This window comes from Tachyglossus aculeatus, chromosome 26 (genome assembly GCF_015852505.1).
Source record: "Tachyglossus aculeatus isolate mTacAcu1 chromosome 26, mTacAcu1.pri, whole genome shotgun sequence".
NCBI lineage: Eukaryota > Metazoa > Chordata > Mammalia > Monotremata > Tachyglossidae > Tachyglossus > Tachyglossus aculeatus.
In genome coordinates, this window is record NC_052091.1 from 3736902 (window position 1) to 3754834 (window position 17933).

Here is a 17933-nt window from a genome sequence, read left to right on the forward strand (position 1 = left end):
GGCCGAGGGGGCACGACCCCGAGTAGATTTGGAGGGTTTGGATGAGGGTCTCCATGCTGGCAGGCCCCCGTGCCGATCCCCTGCCCTCAGACAGGCAGAGGAGACTATAGTCGTACAATTTAATTTATATAATGTAAGTGCTTTGGGGTTGGGATAAATATCAAATGCCCAAAGGTCACGGATCCAAGTGCCTAGATGACGCAGAAAGGAGAGGGCTGTGCTTGACTAGGGGAGAAGGGATCGGCCGACTCCCCCCGGCGCCGATCCGACAGTCTTGACTATCTTGCAGAGACCTCCGCCAAAGAAGGCCTCCTCCTGTGGTGCCAGCGGAAGACCGCCCCGTACAAGAATGTCAACGTGCAGAACTTCCACATCAGGTGGGCACCACCCGCCCCCGGTCCCCCCCTAAGCCCGGCTGGCGAGAGGGCCCGGCTCCCAGAGCTGAGGCGCCTTGCCAGTCGCTGGAGCCGTTGAGCTCGAGCCTGGAGGGTCAGTCTGGAAGTTGGGGTCCGTCAGCCAACGCCAGAGGCCCCCCCGATGTTGGGGAGGCCCCCGCGTGCTCCCCCTCCGCATGTGCCCAGCCTTAGGGCTCGCCAACCCACAGACGGGTGGTCTGACGTGGCGGCATCGGCGGGCACGGGTGCGCGTCCCTAGAGCTAGAGCTGGTGCAGTCACTTGAGAGGATAATAATAATAATAAGACTGTGAGCCCCACGTGGGACAACTTGATCACCTTGTGAACTCCCCAGCGCTTAGAACAGTGCTTTGCACATAGTAAGCGCTTAATAAATGTCATTAAAAAATAATAATAACTATAATGATGGCATTTATTAAGCGCTTACTATGTACAAAGCACTGTTCTAAGTGCTGGGGAGGTTACAATATAATAATAACAATGATGGCATTTATTAAGCGCTTCCGCCAGTTGTCAGCTGTGTGACTTTGGGGAAGTCACTTCACTTCTCTGGGCCTCAGTGACCTCATCTGGAAAATGGGGATGAAGACTGGGAGCCCCCGGTGGGACAACCTGATCACCTTGTAACCTCCCCAGCGCTTAGAACAGTGCTATAGTAAGCACTTAATAAATGCCATTATTATTATTAGTACTATGTGCAAAGCACCGTTCTAAGCTCTGGGGAGGTTACAAGGCGATCAGGTTGTCCCACGGGGGGGCTCACAGTCTTAATCCCCATTTTACAGCTGAGGAAACTGAGGCCCAGAGAAGTGAAGTGACTTGCCCAAAGTCACCCAGCTGGCAATTGGCGGAGCTGGGATTTGAACCCATGACCTCTGACTCCAAAGCCCGGGCTCTTTCCACTGAGCCACGCAGCAGTCTCTAAGAGGATCCCGATTGAGGCCCGGCCTCGCTAATGCTCGAGCATTTATTGAACCCCCGCTGACGATGGGTTGGCAGAATTGATTGTCCTGATCCCTGCCTTCAAAGAGCTTTCACTCTAGGGCGAGGAGCAGTGAGGCAGTGACACTTGTCTCCTGTGTGACCTCGGGCAAGTCACTTCACTTCTCTGGGCCTCAGTTCCCTCGTCTGGAAAACGGGGATTACGACTGGGAGCCCCATGTGGGACGGGGACTGTGTCCAACCTGATTAGCTTGTAATAATAATAATAATAATAATAATAATGATGGCGGCATTTATTAAGCGCTTACTATGTACAAAGCACTGTTCTAAGCACCGGAGAGGCTACAAGGTGATCAGGTTATCCCACAGGGGGCTCACAGTCAATCCCCATTTTACAGATGAGGTCACTGAGGCACAGAGAAGTGAAGTGACTCGCCCAAATCAATCAATCAATCGTATTTATTGAGCGCTTACTGTGTGCAGAGCACTGTACTAAGCACTTGAAATAACTGGAGAGTGCGGGCATCGATCCCGCTACCTCTCGCATGCTAAGCGAGCGCTCTGCCATCTGAGCTAATTCCCCCACGACTTTGGTGGGGCCGGGATTTGAACCCATGACCACTGACTCCAAAACCTGGGCTCTTTCCACTGAGCCGCGCTGCTTCAGTTCAGAACAGTGCCTGGCACATAGTAAGCGCTTAACAAATACCATCATCATTATTACTCCTCCCCCCGAGAGGGTTGTGCGTGTTGGTCCTCACTACCGTGTTCCCCCGGCCCAGAATTCATTCATTCATTCAATCAATCGTATTTATTGAGCGCTTACTGTGTGCAGAGCACTGTACTAAGCGCTTGGGAAGTACAAGTTGGCAACATAGAGAGACGGTCCCTACCTAACAGTGAGAATGAGAAGCTCCGTGGCTCATTGGAAAGAGCCCGTGCTTTGGAGTCAGAGGTCATGGGTTCAAATCCCAGCTCCGCCAGTTGTCAGCTGTGTGACTTTGGGCAAGTCACTTAACTTCTCTGGGCCTCAGTTACCTCATCTGTAAAATGGGGATGAAGACTGTGAGCCCCCCGTGGGACAACCTGATCACCTTGTAATCTCCCCAGCGCTTAGAACAGTGCTTTGCACATAGTAAGCGCTTAATAAATGAAAAAAAAAAAACCAGTGGGCTCACAGTCTAGAAGGGGGAGACAGAGAACAAAACAAAACATATTAACAGAATAAAATAAATAGAATAAATACGTACAAGTAAAATAGAGTAATAAATATGTACAAACATATATACAGGTGCTGTGGGGAAGGGAAGGAGGTTAGGCGGGGGGGATGGAGAGGGGGAGGCCCTTGCGAACGCTCTGCCGGCCGAGGGGGCACGACCCCGAGTAGATTTGGAGGGTTTGGATGAGGGTCTCCATGCTGGCAGGCCCCCTTGCCAATCCCCTGCCCTCAGGCAAGCAGAGGAGACTATAGTCGTACAATTTAATTTATATAATGTAAGTGCTTTGGGGTTGGGACAAATACCAAATGCCCAAAGGTCACGGATCCAAGTGCCTAGATGACGCAGACCGGAGAGGGAGCTGGGGAAAAGAGGCTTAATCGGGGAAGACCTCCTTGGAGGAAAGGCGACCTTAATAATTATAATTAATCATTAGTATTGATAATAAGAAGGAAGAAAGGAAGGTGACATGGCAGGAGGGAGCAGGGGACCGCCAAGATCGTCCCCCTGCCCCTGGACACTTTGACAAAACCCTAACAACCCCCCGTGACTCTCCGTAGCTGGAAGGACGGGCTGGCGTTCAACGCGCTGATCCACAGACACAGACCAGAACTCATCGAGTACGACAAGCTACGCAAGGTGGGTTGCCGACTCAGGGAGCCCCCCACCTCAGGGCCACTACCGGTCCCCCTTAGGGACCGGGAATCGGTGATGGAGCTCGTTTCAGCCGGTGCCAGCGTTGCCGCCGGCCGGCCCCCGGCGTTCCCCGCCGCTCTTGGCACAGGATTCCCCCGCCCGGTGCCGGTCACCGAGGCCGGCTGCGGCCTGCCTGGTCCTCCTGCAGTCAATCAGTTGTATTTATTGAGCGCTTACTGTGTGCAGAGCACTGTACTAAGCGCTTGGGAAGTACAAGTCCTCTGGGGACGGGGCAGGGTGGGGGGCGAGAGGAGGGGAAGAACAAACCACCGTGGTGCTAAGCATTTTGGGAGGCGTCCATTGGGCCCGGTCCCTGGGGAGCGTTGGTCGCTGACCATATTGGCAGTATTTATTTCTTGAGCCCTCGGTGAATCCCTGCCCCTGAGGAGGGGAGACGGGTTTGACTCGACTGCGTGTGTAGAAGCGTGACTCGGTGGGAGCTCTTCCCCACCCCGTCCCAGCCAGGGGTCACAGCTCGGGTTTTCCTCCCCGTCCCGGCCAGGATGACCCCGTGACCAACCTGAACAACGCCTTCGAGGTGGCCGAGAAATACCTGGACATTCCCAAGATGCTGGACGCCGAAGGTCAGTGCTCCCTCCCTCTCTTCCTTCCTCCCTCCCAAGGCTTTTCAGGCCCCTCTGGGGCAGCCTCCCGGTCAGCGCCCGCTGGACTCGGAGAACCGGGACGCGGAAGGGATCCAGGGCCGTGCCGCCGGGGCGGCCCCCGGGATCTCACCGCCGCTCAATGTCGGGAGCCGGGTTTTGTCCGGGTGGAGGATTTGACGCCTGGGGGAATCCCCCTCGGAATTCCAACCTCCCAGGGAGAGTCCCTTTCTCTCTGGGGCGCCAGTCCTCCTGAGAGCTATGTGACTTTGGGCAAGTCACTTAACTTTTCTGTGCCTCAGTTCCCTGTAAAACGGGGTTTAAGGCTGTAAGCCCCCCGTGGGACAACCCGATCACCTTGTAACCTCCCCAGCGCTTAGACCAGTGCTTTACCTATAGTAAGCGCTTAATAAATGCCATCATCATTATTATCCTTACCACCTCGGGGGGCCAGTATCTCCCCGACTGGATCTTCCCCCTCTTAGACTGTGAGCCCACTGTTGGGTAGGGACTGTCTCTCTATGTTGCCAGTTTGTACTTCCCAAGCGCTTAGTACGTTGCTCTGCACACAGTAAGCGCTCAATAAATACGATTGATGATGATGATGATCTCCGGCATATTCCCCTTTCCCCCGGGATGTGGTGCCAGCGGGGCCCTCCCTCTCCGCGACTGGATCTTCCCCCTTTTAGACTGTGAGCCCACTGTTGGGTCGGGACTGTCTCTATATGTTGCCAGTTTGTACTTCCCAAGCGCTTAGTACAGTGCTCTGCGCACAGTAAGCGCTCAATAAATACGATTGATGAGGATGATGATCTCCGGCATATCCCCCTTTCCCCCGGGATGTGGTGCCAGCGGGGCCCTCCGTCTCCCCGAGGTGTTTCCCACCCGGCCCCCTTTGGCCCGATCCCGGCTTTCCGGCCCCAACCCGGTGACCTTCCAGGAGGCCGGAGCGGCGCCCCGGGAAGCGGCCGCGCTTTAACCCCTGTGGTTCGCTTGCAGACATCGTGAACACGGCCCGCCCCGACGAGAAGGCCATCATGACCTATGTGTCCAGCTTTTACCATGCCTTTTCGGGGGCGCAGAAGGTACCCGAGGCCCCCGGGCCTCGCCGGCTCCAGCTCTGGCACCGCTTCCTCCGCTCCATCTTTTTCTCGCAGACGGCGGCGGCGGCCCCGCCCGGACCGGAACCCACTCCCCCGGCCTCGGCCAGCTCGAGCAGCCCACCAGCTCCTTCACGGAGCTGGGTTGGGGGGGCACGCGGAGCAAGGGTGGGGGGGACGCAGGCGGGGCCGGGTACTCTCCGCTGGCCTAACCGAGGTCTGGGTTCCAGCTCCGGGCGAGTGCCCGCTCTCTCTCCCCGCGCGGCCGAGGGGCCGGCCGCGGGCGCTCGCTACCTCTTTACCGTCCTCTCTCTCCTTCCTGTTGTTCTTCCGCGCAGATATTGTGGGCACTCTCAGGCCCGACGAGAAGGCCATCATGACCTACGTGTCCTGCTTCTACCACGCTTTCTCGGGGGCTCAGAAGGTGAGCTGGGGGGCGGGCAGAGGCGGCTGCGGGGAGCGAGGTCCCCTCCGGCCCGCCGACCCATCCCGGTGCCGCCCGCTCACCCCACGGCGCGGGCCGAGTCCGTCTCCCCGCCGAGCGGTTCTTCTGGCCACCCGGAACCTCCTCTGGATCCCCCCGGCCTTCAGGCACCTCTCCTGGCACCGTGATAACCCAGCCCAGTGCCCCCCGGGCGCACAATTGAGTGCCCACGAAAGCCCCCCCACGGAGATCAGCGGTGTTTATTGACGCACTTAACTCCGTTCGGGGCACTGAAGTAAGCGGTTGGGAGGGTAGAGACGATCCTTGCCCTCTGACAGAGAAGCGGCGGGGCTCAGTGGAAAGAGCCCGGGCTTTGGAGTCCGAGGTCGTGGGTTCGAATCCCGGCTCTGCCCGTTGTCAGCTGGGTGACCGTGGGCGAGTCACTTCACTGCTCTGGGCCTCAGTGACCTCATCTGGAAAATGGGGATGAAGACCGGGAGCCCCCCTGTGGGGCAACCTGATCACCTTGTAACCTCCCCAGCGCTTAGAACAGTGCTCTACATATTTATTACTGTATTTATTTATTTTACTTGTACATATCTATTCTATTTATTTTATTTTGTTAGTACGATTGGTTTTGTTCTCTGTCTCCCCCTGTTAGACTGTGAGCCCTGAGTTGGGTAGGGACTGTCTCTATATGTTGCCAATTTGTACTTCCCAAGCGCTTAGTACAGTGCTCTGCACATAGTAAGCGCTCAATAAATACGATTGATGATGATGATGATAGTAAGCGCTTAACAAATGCCATTATTATTATTATTATTATTATTATTATTATTGGGATCTTACAGCCTTAACAAGGAAAACAGACATTAGAATTAATTGTAGGTAAGGGAAGCTACTATGTAGAAGAGCTTAGACTGAGTCCCTTGTGGGACTGGGACTCTGAGCACCCTCATTATGTTGTATCCATCCAAGCGCTTAGCACAGTGCTTGGCCCATAAATCCCCGGACAAATAGCACAGTTGTTACTGTTATTTAAGAGCTGTATATAATAATAATAATAATAATGGTGTTTATTAAGTGCTTACTATGTGCAAAGCACTGATGATGGCATTTATTAAGCGCTTACTCTGTGCAAAGCACTGTTCTAAGCGCTGGGGAGTTTACAAGGTGATCAGGTTGTCCCACGGTGGGGGCTCACAGTCTTAATCCCCATTTTCCAGATGAGGCAACTGAGGCCCAGAGAAGTGAAGTGACTTGCCCAAAGTCACACAGCTGGCAATTGGCAGAGACGGGATTCGAACCCATGACCCTCTGACTCCAAAGCCCGGGCTCTTTCCACTGAGCCACGCTGCTTCTCTGTACTAAGTACCTTAGTACTTAAAGGATGGGATTGAATGCAAGGAAGAGGCAGTAGGGAAGGAAAATGGGGAAGAGGGAATGCGATCTTAGCCAGGGAGGGTTTTTTTTTCCCGACCGTCTCTATATGTTGCCAACTTGTGCTTCCCAAGCGCTTAGTACAATGCTCTGCACACAGTAAACGCTCAATAAATACGATTGATTGATTGATTGATTGATTTGAGCGCTTACTATGTGCCAGGCACTGATACCACGGTACAAGCCAATCAGGTTGATGATGATGGTATTCGTTAAGCGCTTACTATGTGCCGAGCACTGTTCTAAGCGCTGGAATAGATACAAGGTTGACGGTTTGTCCCACGTGGGGCTCACAGTCTTAATCCCCATTTTACAGATGAGGGAACGGAGGCCCAGAGAAGTGAAGTGACTTGCCCAAAGTTACACAGCTAATAATAATAATAATAATGGCATTTATTAAGCGCTTACTATGTGCCAAGCACTGTTCTAAGCACTAGGGAGGTTACAAGGCGATCAGGTTGTCCCACGTGGGGCCCACAGTCTTAATCCCCATTTTACAGATGAGGGAACGGAGGCCCTGAGAAGTGAAGTGACTTGCCCAAAGTCACACAGCTGACAATAATAATAATAATAATGGCATTTATTAAGTGCTTACTATGTGCCAAGCACTGTTCTAAGCGCTGGGGAGGTTACAGGGTGATCAGGTTTTCCCACGGGGGGCTCGTGGTCTTAATCCCCATTTTACAGATGAGGGAACGGAGGCCCAGAGAAGTGAAGTGACTTGCCCAAAGTCACACAGCTGACAATAACAATAATAATAATGGCATTTATTAAGCGCTTACTATGTGCCAAGCACCGTTCTAAGCGCTGGGGAGGTTACAAGGAGATCAGGTTGTCCCACGTGGGGCTCACAGGCTTAATCCCCATTTTACAGATGAGGGAACGGAGGCCCAGAGAAGTGAAGTGACTTGCCCAGAGTCACCCAGCTGACAAGTGGCGGAGCCGGGATTCGAACCCATGTCCTCTGACTCCCAAGCCCGGGCTCTTTCCACTAAGCCACGCTGCAGTCCCTGTCCTACATGGGCACACACGGCCTTAATCCCCATTTTACGGATGAGATAACTGAGGCCTGGAGAAGCGAAGCGACTTGCCCGAGGTCGCCCGGCCGGGGCAGAGTTAGAACTCAGGTCCTCGGACTCAGCGGCCTGGACTCTCTCCACTGGGCCTCGCTGCTCCTGGCTCCCTGGAGGAGGTGTCATTTCAGTAGGGATTTGAAGGTGGGGAGAGCATTGGTCTGTCCAATATGTCGAAGGGAGCAGCTCCGAGCGGGAGGGCGGCGGTGATTGAGGCATCTGGGGGAGGTGGGCGAGAGTGAATGACAGCGAGGAGGTTGGTTTTAGATAATAATAATAATAATGATGGCATTTGTTAAGCGCTTACTATGTGCAAAGCGCTGTTCTAAGCGCTGGGGAGGCTACACGGCGATCCGGTTGTCCCATGGGGGGCTCGCAGTCTTCATCCCTCTAGATGTTGCCACCTTGTACTTCCCAAGCGCTTAGTCCAGCGCTCTGCACACAGTAAGCGCTCAATAAATACGATTGAATGAATGAATGAATGAATATTGGACGGTGTTTTCCGTCGACATATTTACCCGACGGACAGTTACGCTCCCGCACTTAAAAGCTTTATTGAAGAGCCTGTTGTTGGGTAGGGACTGTCTCAATATGTTGCCAACTTGTACTTCCCAAGCGCTTAGTACAGTGCTGTGCACACAGTAAGCGCTCAATAAATGCGATTGAATGAATGAATGAATGAATATCTGTCAGTGTTTTCCGTTGACGTATTTACCCGACAGACAGTTAGGCTCCCGCACTTAAAAGCTTTATTGAAGAGCCCGTTGTTGGGTAGGGACCGTCTCTATATGTTGCCAACTTGTACTTCCCAAGCGCTTAGTCCAGTGCTCTGCTCACAGTAAGCGCTCAATAAATACGATTGAATGAATGAATGAATGAATGAATGAATATCTGTCGGTGTTCTTCGTCGACGTATTTACCTGACAGACAGTTATGCTCCTGCACTTAAAAGCTTTATTGAAGAGCCCATTGTTGGGTAGGGACCATCTCTATATGTTGCCAACTTGGACTTCCCAAGCGCTTAGTCCAGTGCTCTGCTCACAGTAAGCGCTCAATAAATACGATTGAATGAATGAATGAATGAATATCTGTCGGTGTTTTCCGTCGACGTATTTACCCGACAGACAGTTACGCTCCCGCACTTAAAAGCTTTATTGAAGAGCCCTTTGTTGGGTAGGGACCGTCTCTAGATGTTGCCAACTTGTACTTCCCAAGCGCTTAGTCCAGTGCTCTGCACACAGTAAGCGCTCAATAAATACGAATGAATGAATGAATGAATCCCCATTTCCAGATGAGGTCACTGTGGCCCAGAGAAGTGAAGTGACTTGCCCCAAGTCACCCAGCTGACTAGCGGCGGAGCGGGAATTCGAACCCACGACCTCTGACTCCCAAGCCCGGGCTCTTTCCACTGAGCCACGCTGCTTCTCCGGGAGCAGATGAGCAGAGTGCGCCGGCCGGGTCGTGAGGAATGAGGTTACGGGAAGAGGGGGAGACCCGATTGAGGGTCTCGAGTCCCATGCCGAGGAGTTTCTGCTGGATGCGGAGACGGAAGGGCAACCACAAGAGGCACTTGAGGAGTAGGGAAGCAGCGTGGCCCAGTGGAAAGAGCCCGGGCTTTGGAGTCAGAGGTCATGGGTTCAAATCCCGGCTCTGCCAACTGTCAGCTGTGTGACTTTGGGTGAGTCACTTCACTTCTCTATGCCTCAGTTCCCTCCTCTGTAAAATGGGGATGAAGACTGGGAGCCCCACGAGGGACAACCTGATCACCTTGTAACCTCCCCAGCGCTTAGAACAGTGCTTGGCCCATAGTAAGCACTTGATAAATGCCATTTAAAAAAAAAAAAAATCCCGGCTCCGCCACTTGTCAGCTGGGTGACTTTGGGCAAGTCACTTAACATCCCTGGGCCTCAGTTCCCTCATCTGGAAAATGGGGTTGAAGACTGCGTTGTCCCCGTGGGACAACCTGATTACCTTCTATCTACCCCAGCGCTTAAAACAGTGCTTGGCACATAGTAAGCGCTCAATAAATACGATTGATGATGATAGTAAGAGCTTAATACCAACATTATTATTATTATTATTATGTATAGGACCATCTTCTAGAACAGTGATCCGGCCAGCGAAACGAAGTGTGGGGAGGAGGAGGGAGAGGCCGATAAAGTAATTGAGGCAGGATACGATATAGGCCTGGGCCAGCACAGAATCAGTTTGGGTGGAGAGAGAGGGGCAGATTCGGAAGATGTCGGGAAGATAAAACCGGCGGGATTTGGCGACGGCCCGAATGCGCAGGCCGAAGGTGAGAGATGAGTCGAGTCGTGGATGATGCCCAGGTTTGGGGCTGGTGAGGATGGTGGTCTTGTCTGTAGTGATTGGGAGGCCCCGGATAAAAGAGAGTTTGGAAGAGAAAGCGAGAGAGTTGGTCAGTTGACATATTGGGTGTGAGGCGATGGTCGGACAGCTTATTTAGAGATGTCCTGAAGGCAGGAAGAGACGGGAGACCACAGAGCGGAGAGGCCAGGGCCGCGGAGGGGGATTTGGGAATCACCTTCGGAGAGGTCGTCGTTGAAGCCGTGGGAGTGAATGAATTCTCTCACGGAGCGTGTGTAGACGGAGAATAGAGAGGGGGCCCAGAACTGAGCCTCGAGCGATGGAGGGCAGAGGAGGAGTCCATGAAAGAGCCGAGGAGGAACGGCCGGAGAGGTGGGAAGAGAACCAGGAGGGGACGGGGTCGGGAAAGCCGGGGTTGGATCGCATTTCGAGGAGAAGGGTTGTCACCCGCGTGCCCCCGGACTGAGGGTGCGGCTGTCCTGGCCCGGGCTCGTTAGAGGCCCTCACCCCGTGGGCGAGCCTCTTCCCCCCTCCCCAGCTGGGCCTATTCCCTCCTGTGGCCCCCCCACCCAGTATGGCCTGGTGGGCCCCACAACCCAAACACCCAGGCAAACCCATTTTTCAAGGCGGTGGCACTGACGGAAGGCGCCTCTGGCCCTTACCAACTCATCAGGTTTTTAGACTGTGAGCCCACCGTTGGGTAGGGACTGTCTCTATATGTTGCCAACTTGTACTTCCCAAGCACTTATTACAGTGCTCTGCACACCGTAAGTGCTCAATAAATACAATTGATGATGATGATGATCAGGTCCCTGGGGGGCGGATCCTCTGTCTCCCCCTTCCCAATCCAGGCCCAGCCCCCATCTCTCTATCACTTTTTGCCCGGCTTACGCCCCGCGAGCTCGTTGACGTCAGGGACGGGGTCCCCCCTCTCTGGGCCACGGCGGGCCCAGGGTACGGCGGAGGGCGTGGAAGCGAAACAGTGGGGTGACCTCCCCCCCAAAGTGGCCCCCACGGGAAACCCTGGTGGGACTCTGGACTTGAGCTCCGAGCGCTTTCTGCCACTTGGTTACCGGTGGGACCAGCCCAGTTTCAGGGTTTCAGCCAGGGTCCATCCCCCCTTCCCGCTTCCTTCAAGCGGCCGCGGAAGGAGCCCAGGCGGGGCCGCGTCCCCTCCTAAGTGGGGCCGGAACCCGGACCCCAGTGCCGTGGGAGTCCCCGGCCCCCTCGAAGCCAGGGAAGTTGGTGGGCTGACCCGACCTCCGACTGGGACTGAAATCCGAACGGTACGGGGGGGTCGCATGGCATCCGAGTGGTGGGCCGGTGGCGGCAGCAGCAGTGGGGGGTCTTCCTCGGGGACGCCCCAGACAACCTGAAGAGACCCCGGACTCTCTTGAGATGGGGGGTCTCCGGCTTCCTGGTTGTCGGCCACCCCTTCTCTTCCCTCATCCCGTCCCGCTCTGCCCCACTTCGTCTTTTCCCGTCCCTTCCCGTCCCACTCTGGTCCTTTCCCACCCCAGCCTGTCCCGCTCCATCGTCCCCCATCCCACCCCAGCTCCTCGGGGAGGGGAGGGAGGCTCACAGACATAAAGAAACTCACCACCTTGTTTTGATGTAGTATTATAATTATTCATATCATTATGGTACTTAAGGGCTTAATATGTGCCAAGCACTGTTCTAAGCCCTGGGGCGGATAAAAGCAGCGTGGCTCAGCAGAAAGAGCCCGGGCTTTGGAGTCAGAGACCATGGGTTCAAATCCCAGCTCTGCCAATTGTCAGCTGTGTGACTTCGGGCCAGTCACTTAACTTCTCTGTACCTCAGTTACCTCATCTGTAAAATGGGGATTAAGACTGTGAGCCCCCCGTGGGACAACCTGATCACCTTGTAACCCCTCCAGCGCTTAGAACAGTGCTTTGCACATAGTAAGCGCTTAGTAAATGCCATCATGCAGCGTGGCTCAGTGGAAAGAGCGCGGGCTTGGGAGTCAGAGGTCATGGGTTCGAATCCTGCCTCCCCCACATGTCTGCTATGTGACCTTGGGCAAGTCACTTCACTTCTCTGTGCCTCAGTTCCCTCATCTGTAAAACATGGATTAAGACTGTGAGCCTCACATGGGACAACCTCATCTCCTTGTGTTCCCCCCAGCGCTTAACAAATACCAACATTATTGTTATTATTATTATTATTATTATTATTATTATTATCATTATAGAAGTTAATCGGGTTGGACACAGTCCCTGTCCCACAAGGGGCTCACACTCTGTAATTCCCATTTACAGATGAGGTAACTGAGGCCCAGAGAAGTAAAGTGACTGGTCCAAGGTCACAGGGGAGACGTGGTGGAGGCAATATTAGAACTCAGATCCTTCCGACTCTCACTCCCGGGCTCTAAGCCACTAAGCCACGCTGTTTTGGGCAGAGTGTGAGCGAGGGGCTGCAGACAGGAGCCTCCCGGGCCTTCTGCTGGGCAGACATTTCTCCCCCTCCCTCCCCGCTCCGGCCACCCCGTCCCACAGTGCCGGACTCCTGGGTCCGGGCTTTTCCCGGCCCGCCCCGTCTCGGGGGGCTCAGATACGCCAACTCCCACGCGGGAAAGTGGAGCCGGGCTAGTGGGGCTCAGCCAGGCCCATTAGCAGACCGTCCCATGGCCTGGGCTAGGGGTGTGTGGGGGGGATGTGCACGCATGTGAAGGGTGTGAGTGTGTGCAAGTGTCTTTGCATGTGTGTGCGCACAGATTCGAGCTTTCGCTCCCACAACCTGCCGTGCTTAGCACATCTAATGTGTTTCAGAGGAACGCAACCGGGGGCACTGATGGACGGGGATAGGCCGGGGGTGCCGGGGCTCTGAACCCGGACCCCCGGGGAAGCTTCTTTCGCAGACGCCTGAACAGCCAAATGTGTGGCCTGTGCCCAGTAGCTCACTTCGCCGCCTGCTCTGCTCCGCTCTGTTCTGTTCTGTTTCCCTTCCTCGGCCTTGCTCCCGTAGACCCTCCTCACTATTTCTGTTGCTGTCTGCCTTTCAGCTCCTCCTCTTGGACTCTTTCTGTGCTGCCTGACAGGTACCTGATCCCTCAGCTTGCCTCTCTCCGGGTACCCACCTCCATCCCTCCCTCCCTCCTTCCTCCTGCTGCTTTCCATCCTCTTCCTCTTTGCACCATCCCGCCATCTCCTTCCCTTCCTTGCCCTCCCTCCGCCCCTCTCCTCTTCCTCTCCTGTCTCCCATCATCCGCCCCTCCCTTTCCTCCCCCGCCGCTACATGCAGAGCGTTTGCCCGGTTCCCAGTGTCGGGCCCAGTAGGAGTGGCCGACCCTCTTGGCGGTGGGACAGCGGGGCAGGGAGTGAGGCTGAGCAGACGGGGTCTCCATCAGGATCCACCCTCGCCCACGGGGGAGCTGCCAGTATGGGAGGAGTGTGGAAGCCCATAGGGATAGGGAGCGTGTTGCCCGTTCGCGTTCTCCGGGTGATCCCCACGGCCCAGGCCGCAAAGGGATGGCGCCGGTTTGGGGGCATCCGGTTCCGCGGGCGAGGGCCGCCACCCGGGCATCTCCGGCTTGGGGCCGCCGGGCCTGCCACCTGCCCCCCGTGGGGCCCTCCGGACCTCGGCCGTGGCTACTCGGAGCCTCCGCGTTCCCTCCTCCGGCCCCTCGCTCACCTATCCCGCCACCGCTGTGTGTGTCCCGTCCTCCCCACCAGCTCCCATCCCTTCCGGGGCAGAGGGCACTGCTGCTGCTGCCGCCTCCGCTACCGCTAATGCCACCGGGAGCTGGCGGAGTCCGCTCCAGGGTGGGGAGGGTGATAGCGGAGGGTCCGCAGCACCCCACTTACACTTGGGGATCGGGGCCCGGACCCTGTCCGGCGCCGAGCCAGGGAAAACGGCCGTGACACCGCGGGTCGGGCTGGGGTGGCGAGGGCCCCGGCCGCCGGTCCAGGTCGCCCGGGCAGCCACCGAGGGGAGGACTGGGCGGGGGTCTCGCTGTTGCCGTGCTGCCACCTGAGCGCTCATTAGGTGTTGGCTTGGGCTCCGCGGGGGCTTCGATCTAGCTTAGCTCTCGGCTGCCTGTCTCCGCTCACGGCGTGGGTGGGATGGGGGGCGGGCGCCTCGTCGCGGGGTCCGGCCGCGCTCCCATCCTCTCCCCCTTGCCCCGCCAGGCCGAGACGGCGGCCAACAGGATTTGCAAAGTGCTGGCCGTCAACCAGGAGAACGAGCACCTCATGGAGGACTACGAGAAGCTGGCCAGCGATGTGAGTGCCCTGACCTCCAGGCCGCCGGCCTCCCGCCCGTCTGTCCCTCCCCGCGCAGGCGGTGGGACTCCGGGCTCTGACGGATGACCGCGGGGGTGGGGGTGGAGAGACGGGTGGACGGCGCCCAAAGGGGACCGGTGAGGAGGGGGTAAAGGAACGGGAATCGGGGGACCCCTGACGGAGGGACCTCCCATAGGGAGAAGAGCCGCAGCAGAAGGGAGGGAGGTTAGACTTGAGGAAAACCTTCCTGGCTTCCAGGGACGGGGTGGCAGTTAGTGGAGCCCACACGGACGGGGCCTTTGCCGCCGGGTTAGACCCAGTATCGGGGAGTTGGGAGGTGTCGGGGCAAGGAGGGGGGATGTCCTCAGTAGCCTCTTGAGATCCCTGCTGGTCCCGGGGTGGTGAACGTTGAACTCGGGGACTTACGTGGGCCGGCCACAGCCTGGACTCACCCGTCCCCGTGGCCCGGAGGGTCCGCGGCGGGGTGGGGGGCTCGGTGGGGGCGGTCCCGGTGACGGGGTCTCCCCCCCGGCCAGCTGTTGGAGTGGATCCGGCGCACGGTGCCTTGGCTGGAGGACCGCAACCCCCAGAAGACCATCCAGGAGATGCAGCAGATGCTGGAGGACTTCCGGGACTATCGGCGCCTCCACAAGCCGCCCAAGGTGCAGGAGAAGTGCCAGCTGGAGATCAACTTCAACACCCTGCAGACCAAGCTGAGGCTCAGCAACCGCCCCGCCTTCATGCCCTCCGAGGGCAAGATGGTCTCGGTGAGCGCGCGCGCCCGCGGGGTGGGGACGGCGGCGGTCGGACCCGCCGGGGAAAGTGGCACGGAGCGAGGCGGCGTGACCTACGGATGCTACCAAAGCCGTGCGTCTAGCTTTAACTCTCTTTGTTCTGACGGTTTTGACACCCGTCTACGTGGTTCGTTTTGTCGTCTCTCTCCCCCTTCAAATAATACTAATAATGGCATTTGTTAAGCGCTTACTGGGTGCAAAGCACTGTTCTAAGCGCTGGGGAGGTTACAAGCGCTTAGAACAGTGCTTTGCACACAGTAAGCGCTTAATAAATGCCATCATTATTATTACAAGGTGATCAGGCTGTCGCACGGGGGGCTCACAGTCTTCACCCCCGTTTTCCAGATGAGGTCACTGAGGTCCAGAGAAGAATAATAATGTTGGTATTTGTTAAGCGTTTACTATGTGCAAAGCACTGTTCTAAGCGCTGGGGAGGTTACAAGCGCTTAGAACAGTGCTTTGCACACAGTAAGCGCTTAATAAATGCCATCATTATTATTACAAGGTGATCAGGCTGTCGCACGGGGGGCTCACAGTCTTCACCCCCGTTTTCCAGATGAGGTCACTGAGGTCCAGAGAATAATAATAATGTTGGTGTTTGTTAAGCGCTTACTATGTGCCAAGCACTGTTCTATGCGCCGGGGTAGATACAAGGTAATCAGGTTGTCCCACATGGGGCTCACAGTCTTAATCCCCATTTTACAGGTGAGGGGACTGAGGCACAGAGAAGTGAAGTGAGTTGCCCAAAGTCACACAGCTGACAAGTGGTGGAGCCGGGATTTGAACCCATAATAATAATAATAATAATAATAATAATAATAATGATGGGATTTGTTAAGCACTTACTATGTGCCAAGCACTGTTCTAAGCACTGGGGGAGATACAAGGTAATCAGGTTGTCCCATGTGGGGTTCACAGTCTTAATCCCCATTTTACAGATGAGGGAACTGAGGCACAGAGAAGTCAAGTGACTTGGCCGAAGTCACACAGCTGACAAGTGGCGGAGCCGGGATTTGAACCCATAATAATAATAATAATAATAATGACGGGATTTGTTAAGCACTTACTAAGTGCCAAGCACTGTTCTAAGCACTGGGGGAGATACAAGGTAATCAGGTTGGCCCATGTGGGGTTCACAGTCTTAATCCCCATTTTACAGATGAGGGAACTGAGGCACAGAGAAGTCAAGTGACTTGCCCGAAGTCACACAGCTGATTAGTGGCAGAGCTGGGATTAGAGAAGCAGCGTGGCTCAGTGGAAAGAGCCCGGGCTTTGGAGTCAGAGGTCGTGGGTTCAAATCCCGGCTCTGCCACTTGTCAGCTGTGCGACTTTGGGCAAGTCACTTAACTTCTCTGGGCCTCAGTTCCCTCATCTGTAAAATGGGGAAGAAGACTGTGAGTCCCACGTGGGACAACCTGATTACCTTATATCTACCCCAGCGCTTAGAACAGTGCCTTGCACATAGTAAGCGCTTAACAAATACCAACATTATTATTATTAATGTTATTAGAGCCCTTGACCTCTGACTCCAAAGCCCGGGCTCTTTCCACTGGGCCACGCCTCTAGACCGCGAGCCCGTTGTTGGATCGGGACCGTCTCTGTTGCCGACTTGGACTTCCCAAGCGCTTAGTCCAGTGCTCTGCACACAGTAAGCGCTCAATAAATACGATCGAATGAATGAATGACCGGCAGGGGAAGCCGGGGGAACAGCTGGTCACCCGGCGGACGGGGTGTAAGCCGTGGAATGGGGACCCCTCCCAACCTCGAGCATCCACGGCAGCCCGCCGGGGAGGGCCTCGCCTGCCCGGGGTCACGGGGGTGGGCAGGGGGACCCCCTCGAGGCCCCTTCTGTGGCACGGATGGCGGATCTGAGCCTTACCGGCCGCCTCCCCGTAGGACATCAACAACGGCTGGCAGCACCTGGAGCAGGCCGAGAAGGGCTACGAGGAGTGGCTGCTCAACGAGATCCGCCGCCTCGAGCGGCTCGACCACCTGGCCGAGAAGTTCCGGCAGAAAGCATCCATCCATGAGGCCTGGACCGACGGTGGGTGCTCGGGGGGCGGCTCTCGTGAGCCCAAGCCGGGAGGGAGGCCTGGATGAGGTGACTCGGAAGCCCTTTCTCCCCACGGCCATCATCTTGCCCCCTGAAATGGTGGCGATAGATCAGTCTTACTTACCGAGCGCTTCCCTTCAAGGCCCTACTGAGAGCTCACCTCCTCCAGGAGGCCTTCCCAGACTAAGCCCCTTCCTTCCTCTCCCCCTCGTCCCCCTCTCCATCCCCCCCATCTTACCTCCTTCCCTTCCCCACAGCACCTGTATATATGTATATATGTTTGTACAGATTTATTACTCTATTTTACTTGTACATATTTATTCTATTTATTTTATTTTGTTAGTATGTTTGGTTTTGTTCTCTGTCTCCCCCTTTTAGACTGTGAGCCCACTGTTGGGTAGGGACTGTCTCTATATGTTGCCAACTGGGACTTCCCAAGCGCTTAGTCCAGTGCTCTGCACACAGTAAGCGCTCAATAAATACGATTGATGATGATGATATGTACATATGTTTGTACATATTACTCTATTTTACTTGTACATATCTATTCTATTTATTTTATTTTGGTAGTATGTTTGGTTTTGTTCTCTGTCTCCCCCTTTTAGACTG

At 55.5% G+C, this 17933-nt stretch overlaps 1 protein-coding gene across 5 annotated transcripts in view; it reads left to right on the forward strand.

Annotated features, from left to right (window-relative positions):
* ACTN4 (actinin alpha 4) overlaps window positions 1–17933 on the forward strand; it is a 110464-nt gene that overhangs the window by 83025 nt on the left and 9506 nt on the right. For 3 of the 5 annotated variants that reach the window (XM_038767024.1, XM_038767019.1, XM_038767021.1), the window contains exons 5-11: window positions 290–377; window positions 3134–3212; window positions 3772–3853; window positions 4871–4956; window positions 14385–14477; window positions 15014–15244; window positions 17168–17315. In XM_038767024.1, the coding sequence (XP_038622952.1) occupies window positions 290–377; window positions 3134–3212; window positions 3772–3853; window positions 4871–4956; window positions 14385–14477; window positions 15014–15244; window positions 17168–17315 (807 nt within the window). Of the gene's footprint in view, window positions 1–289; window positions 378–3133; window positions 3213–3771; window positions 3854–4870; window positions 4957–5309; window positions 5396–14384; window positions 14478–15013; window positions 15245–17167; window positions 17316–17933 lie in introns of all 5 variants that reach the window. The other 2 variants (XM_038767020.1, XM_038767023.1) reach the window with 1 other exon arrangement.